At 43.8% G+C, this 7,258-nt stretch overlaps 1 protein-coding gene across 1 annotated transcript; it reads left to right on the top strand.

The window, feature by feature from the left end:
* The first annotated feature begins 254 nt into the window (after nt 1-254).
* LOC106606725 (ankyrin repeat domain-containing protein 40) lies at nt 255-6,906 on the top strand. Its single transcript, XM_045720027.1, has 5 exons — nt 255-800; nt 1,322-1,470; nt 1,800-2,408; nt 2,716-2,897; nt 3,997-6,906. Exons 1-5 carry the CDS (start codon nt 667-669, stop codon nt 4,138-4,140), a joined length of 1,218 nt encoding a protein of 405 aa, XP_045575983.1. The 5' UTR covers nt 255-666; the 3' UTR covers nt 4,141-6,906.
* Nucleotides 6,907-7,258: the final 352 nt, after the last annotated feature.

Genomic DNA, 7,258 nt, shown 5'->3' with positions numbered 1-7,258 from the left:
TTTCGGAATATCGTCCAGAAAATCTGTAACTAGACCTGTTGGACAGCTAACTTGTTGACTCCAAAAGGAGCATACATAGACATATTGCACAAAACAGTGTAAGTTGAACATTCAAACATGTATGTGCAAGGTAAATAAATGTCAACACAACACATGGGTTATTGTAACATTCATTATTATGAGAGCTAATTAAAATAAATCGTATTTTGCAAGGAGGAACGTACAACTTTCTTCCCACTGTTGTTACAATCAAATCTGTCCCCGACATGGGAGGAATAGTTGACAGCGCACGTCGGAGCCTTTACGCAACACAGCTACAATGTAATGGACTTTTAATTTCAAAACTCATTTAAAAGAGTTGACAAGCCGGTGCAGCAACAACATATTACCTTAAACTAACCGCTGACGATGGTGTCCTTTGATAAATATTGTTCCTGACAAGCTTAACGTTACGGACATCAACAATCTTGCGCGAGCCTAGTAGCTGTAAAGCTAGCTATCTAGTCAGTTAACGTTAGCTTCTTAGCTAACAACACTCCCCTAGTCGCCGGCTATTTTTAGTGCAATTAGGCAGCTATTTCCAGACCAAGGCGTCACCCTCTTACGACCTGTAAAGTCATTATTGTCTCCCATGATCTCGTTAAGTTAGCTAATAATTTGTACAAAATGTCAACGACATCGTTGGATAAGGAATTGCAAGAGCGCTTGAGAGAGGCGTCTGCGATTGGAGACATCGACGAGGTGCGGATTTTAGTGGAAAGCGGAGTAAATGTCAACTCTCAAAACGAAATAAACGGATGGTAAGTGTGTCTAATATATATATATATATATATATATATCTCAAACTTAAACAAGTTGATAAATAGCATGTAAGGACGGGTGATTATTGATCGATTGGTTGTTAAAATGCTGCCTGCGCAATGTTGGCAACGTGCTGTATGCATTGGCATGTCAAATGTCACCATTTCATGCTGGCCTAAGAAGAATAGTGTGTTATCCAATTATGCCTAGATGGCAATCTCCTTTAACTGCAAGTGATGCAAATTTACCCCCGCGTGGGTTCTCAAGTTTGACTATGATGACAATAAAAATTAACTAGTAAATGTTGGCTTGCAGGGTGCAAATATTTCCGTTGGTAAAGTCGGTGAACACTGTACTTCATCTGGATCTACCTCCAGTAACTACTTTATCATTCACAATGACTGTTCCCACATTGGCTGTTTTTCGTCATCATCATACAATGTCAATCAATCTTTCATCAACATTATGAATCATCCCAAAGCAGATCAGAGACTTCCTTTATTCATTGTCTCTTATTCAGGACATGCTTGCATTGGGCATGCAAGAGAAACCACAAACCGGTTGTGTCGTACCTGCTGAACTCTGGCGCTGACCAAGAGATCCTCACAGCTAAAGATGAGCTGGCTGTCCAGCTGACCTCTAAGCCTGAAATCAGAAGACTGTTAGGAGGTAAATGTCCCATCATCACATCACCACTCTTCCCGTTATTACTGTTTTTGTGTTAAAATTCTCTTAAACATGTTCATGTAATATCTGTATAATAACTGTATTTTGGGTATAATGACTATTAGAAGCACTAATGACACCCCTAAGCACTAGTTAATTGCCAGTTAATTGTTTTACCTGCTCATAGTTAGGGGTCACAGTTTGGGTAATGATCGTAGATGGAGGCTCCTGCCAGGACCTGCTATGTTTTGGTTTTCACAGCATGCTCTGAGCATGTCAATGTTCAACGTTCTCCCCAGTTCAATGTAGTGTCTTGTGTATTTTTTTCACAGTTGAGGAGGAGGAAGTGCCTGAAATCAAGGAGCCTGAGTTGCCAATCATCCCAAACTACCTGTCCAACCCGCCATTCATGTACAGTAAGATGGACAACAAGGCTGAGCTCATATTGGCACAGTTGACCCAAAATGGCAATGGAGACCACTCATCAGATGACCCACACAGCGACTCAGCTTCCCTGTCGCCCACCCGCGAGCAACAGCTGCCTCAGCAACCGCAGAGCCTACTCTCTGACACCCCGAGCCCGAGAGAGGGAGCCTTCATTCCATTGGCGCAGCAGAACGGAGTGTCGCCGAGCCCCACCTCGTCTCTCACCATCAACGGAGGCCTGCCTATGGACCTCTCCATGGAGCCCCACCTGGTCAGCCACGGGGAGTACCCACACTCGGTGGCCCATAATGGGCCTGTGTGCTCTCCTCCTCTGCCCTCCCCCAGCCCCAGCACCACCAGCAGTAGCAGCCAAGCCCAGTTGGCTAACGCTAACCCATCTATGACCCGGCAGCAGTCCCTCCCTCAGCAGCTCAACTGTGGCCAGGGTGCTGGGGGTAACATGCCTGCCTTCCAGCCTTTCTTCTTTACCAGTACATTCCCTGTCAATGTGCAAGGTAAGGACGGTCGCCACACTGCACTTGCTGTTGATGTTGTGCTGTTGATGTTGTGTGACGTCTGTTTGTCTCTAATGTTGTGGTGTTCAAGCATTGATTTCAGTCAACAGCAGAGCTTTTTTGGAGCTAATCCCATTGCATGTTGAGCCTGTTTTATCACCACTCTGCACTTTCAGACCCATTATCCAATGCTTTCTCCCCGTGTGTGTGCCTGAATGTGCCCAGATACTGAGTGTTCTCTCTACTGCATCTCACACACTGAAGTAGCTAGCGTAATCTCATTGGTGTATCTGTGTGTCTCTCCCAGAGCTGGTCCTAAAGGTGCGCATCCAGAACCCCAACGCGCGGGAGAACGACTTCATCGAGGTGGAGCTGGACAGACAGGAGCTGACCTACCGCTCGCTGCTCCGGGTGTGCTGCCGCGAGCTGGACATCAGCGCCGAACACGTGGAGAAGATCCGCAAGCTGCCCAACACCATGCTACGAAAGGTATGGAATGGCAGGAACACACACACACATGCATCGGAAGGGTGATGTTTCGGGTGGCTCTGGTACTCAAACTGGCTGGTTATAACACTAGTGGCTGAGCACTAGCACTGTGAACCCTGAGGCTGCAGCTACCTTTCCACTCCACTAACTAGCTCAATGGAGCGAGCAGGCCGGGGTAGGGCAGGGCCAGACACCACTAATAAAAGATGCAGGGCAGGCAGGAACACTCGTAGACACACCTCGTAGACCCAACAGTTCACTGCTCTGTTAGGTTGGAGCACCACGCTGTTCTGTTAGGTTGGAGCACCACGCTGTTCTGTTAGGTTGGAGCACCACGCTGTTCTGTTAGGTTGGAGCACCACGCTGTTCTGTTAGGTTGGAGCACCACGCTGTTCTGTTAGGTTGGAGCACCACGCTGTTCTGTTAGGTTGGAGCACCACGCAGTTCTGTTAGGTTGGAGCACCACGCAGTTCTGTTAGGTTGGAGCACCACGCTGTTCTGTTAGGTTGGAGCACCACGCTGTTCTGTTAGGTTGGAGCACCACGCTGTTCTGTTAGGTTGGAACCCTGATCATGACGGCTGCTTGATAATGGAATGATGGTCACCCATTATTACCATTTTAATAAATAATTTGCATGAGAGAGAGTGTGTGTGTGTACAGCTCTATTCTTTTCTTATGAGTTAGGGCCACAGAAAATGTACATTGTCACAATGGTTTCAACTTTTGGGTTGATTTATAATGTTTGCAAGTTAATTGATTTGAGCTACATTGTGTTTCATGGCACACAGTAGTCCCATCTTGCACTGCATGGGTGGATTTGATATGAAAACAATGTCACCCATCCAGTTATGAAGGGAGCTGTTGTCACATTATGTAATCCCAGAACAACTGTTAACTAAGACTGTGAAACACACACACACACACACACACACACACACACACACACTTACGTCTCTTCTATCCTCCCACCTAATGTCTGTAAGTCCTGTGTGTGATGAACCATGTATGTACTCGATTTTGTACCATAATCACTACAAACAATTGGCCCTTTTGTGGACAATAAAGATGTTTTATTGAATGTAACTTTATTATTCCCAGGACAAAGACGTGGCTCGGCTGCAGGACTTCCAGGAGTTAGAGGTGGTGCTGGAGAAGGCTGAGGGCCTGGCACTCCTCTCTGGGGCGGGAGGCCTCACTGACAGACCCTGCTACAACATGAAGGCTTCCAGACTCACCTACTAGAGACCAACAGGACTGACAGACACCCAGACAAACCCTGATGTCCATGTGGACCCTACTAGCTCTCTATTGGCCGTAGTAGCCACTATCGTTATTAGTCAATTTCATTGCATTATGATCCGGTGTCGTTCAGCCAGCGTTATTGGGGTTTGTTTAAAAATCCTGTTGTGTTAGCTAGGTAACGTGGTCTCCCCGCCTGTCCTTGCCTTGCTCCCTGCCAGTCTGTCCCCATGCAGCGCTCGCTAACCAATTACTCATGCATCATGTCCTCAGTTCTATACTGAAGAATTTGGGCCTCCTTCCCTCTCTCACCCCTCTTCTCTTCCCTCTGTCCCACTCTCTCTCCTCCCTCTAGTTTGTGTTGTCGGGCTACAGTGGAACATTGGCGTTGAGGGACAGTGACAGTCTTCCTAGATGGCTGTAGATGGATCCCTTTGTACTGGGCATTAGTCATACATGTACTGTGGACCTGGCTCCTGGATGATGAGGGGGTTGAGAAGAGTAGAGGCCATTTGAACAGCTCTTCTGATATAGAGCTATGGCTCTTATTAGTCCTACATGGGCGGCTTATTACATTGTTGCGACACAGCTGACTTGCACACAGCGACATGCAGTACTGCCGCTTGCTTAGTGGACATGACAGGTGGCTGCCGACGTTCCAACTGGCATCCACACACATGCTGCAGACTGTACACACGCGCGCACACACACACACACACTCAGTCATACTCCCACACTTCACTGATATTTCCAGTTTTTCCTTCAGTGGTTGCTCATGTTATCACACTATCCTGTTTATTTGTTCTTAGGTGCCTGATGGAGCTATTTCCAGAGATGTTGCTGTGTGCTACTGAGGTTTGATCATCTAAGAGGGAGTGGGGTGTGAGTGTTGTCTCTTGCCAATTGAGAAGTTTTTGTTAGTTTCGTAGAACTGTTTGTTGTTATGTGCTTAGTAAGCAAACAGATGCTTTAAGTTTCATCCGTATTGTTAAGACAGTGGGTCTGTTTGTTAAAGAACTCTCTTTGTCAGTTGGAAGATAACAGCCTTCTAACAGATGCTACGGTTAGCTAGCTCCACAGACACCGTCTGGATTTCAATCAATATTGTTTTAACGTTTACTTGCTGAAACAAAACTCATTTAGATGAACATGTATTTGGTTCAGGGGCAATATTTAAATGTTTTACAGTTTGGTTGAATGTTTGTGTGTGAGGGGTTCTTTTCAATGTGACAGTTATTGGCTATAATATTCAACTGACACTTTCAGCTGTGAATGAATTGAATGGTAGACCGTTCCTATAGAGTTCAGGTATTATTGATTTAAGCAGAATCCGCTAGGTGCTCTTTAGGGGAAGTATATTTCAGCTCAAGTAGAGGTTCCCTTAAAATGAGTATGTTAAACCGTTTCTGGATCGCTTCACTTAAGATACTTCCATTTACTGTGATTAGATCAAAACCAAATACAAACCTAGCCAGAAATTGTCGGGTTCTCCACAATACATTATCAATCATAAATGTCCTATTTTTGAATTGCTGTATGAAATGTGTTTTTAGTTTTTTCGGAGCGAACTGAATGACGTGGGCAAAGGACAGATTGAAAGGATTGTTTCCGTTTCATAAGTTTGACACAGCTGTTATGTTTGAGTGCTTCCATAACACTTTTCCCAGCAATTCTCCCCAAGCTGTTGCTTCTATCATACAGTGCATTTGTCATAATACACAAATTCATACTGCTCTGTGAGAACGTTTTAAACATATAACCTACATTAACATGTAAGCTAGCTAGAGATCAAATGTTAGTTCTTGAGGGGTTCCCGGGTTTAACCTACTGACATTTTACTTTTTTTAAGTTGTGGTGTTTGCTACTTATTTGTTTGAGTATAAATGACGATTCATACACAAGAATGCAAACGTTACTATTGAAGCTGAATGAGAGTGCATTGATTGAAAAGATTACTGCTTAAAATGCTTTGTGACAAACACATTTGCTCATAGAGGAAGACTTAGACCCTAACATGTCCTACCAGTTCTTTATGCTGGTTAACATTACATTCAGTTCAACGGTACAGTCAGTGCCCCACTACAGAAGTTTATAAACAATCAACAGTCAGTTACTAACAAAACCGTTAATTGTTTACCGTTCAAATGTATACCTTAAGCTCTGACTGTCTTAGTATGTTTAATGATTATATATTTTTATTAATTTGTCATTTCCTTTTTTAACGAGAAATGTCTTTAGTTTGTATCGATGCCTACAAGTATGGAAAGTGTTTATCAATGGGGGTGAAAGGGAAGGTAGGTTGCAGCTAGGATGAAACCAAGTGTAAAGCCACAGTATCTACTGTGTTGAATGGGTTGAGTTGAGTGTAAATGTTGAAGAAATACAAGACTAACTTGAACATGTCAAATGGACTCTCGAGAGAATTTTGTATTTCTAACTTGTGCCACGAGCCCGAGAGGTACCTGGTTGAAGAAGCTGAACGATGATGTTTGAAACGCCTACGGTCATTTTGTGCCCAGTGAAAGAGCACCAGTCTTCTAGAATGTTCCAGAATGAATACTAGTTCTGTGCAAATGGATGACTAACATTGTACTGATTGATTGCTCATGTTCTAGAGGAAGAATACAGTAACTTAACCTATGCATTCAGAGTCTGATATTTTTATATGTCCTGTGCACCTTTGATAAATTCCTTATAGGCACTGTTTAACTTGTGTTTGATTGTGAAGACCTGTACCTGTTCTTTGATAAAGCATGGTGGATAACTTGATCAATCTTTCCTTTTGTCTGAAATTGGTGGTTATATCAAAGGATGAGACGGTAATTCTGAATATGGCAGAGACCTGAAATGAAACCTCATCTGTTTCTGCTAAGATCCACCAGAGGGTGTAGATAAGTCAGTGTTGACATGAATCAACCATGCCAATGCAGTGGTGCAACTGTTCACTGCCTTGCTCTCCTCCCAAAGTAAATCATTTCAAATGAAACATGCTTAAATTTCATCCAAAAAGCATGATTATATGAAGCTTTAAAACTGTTTAACTAGATTGATTTGGGAGTCGGGGGTTGTTATTACAATAGGATACACAGTGTCCAAAACATTAGGAACACTGTCCTAATAT

This window comes from Salmo salar, chromosome ssa06, assembly GCF_905237065.1.
Source record: "Salmo salar chromosome ssa06, Ssal_v3.1, whole genome shotgun sequence".
NCBI lineage: Eukaryota > Metazoa > Chordata > Actinopteri > Salmoniformes > Salmonidae > Salmo > Salmo salar.
The sequence above is the reverse complement of the archived record's forward strand: the minus strand, read 5'-3'. Positions and strand labels throughout refer to the sequence as shown.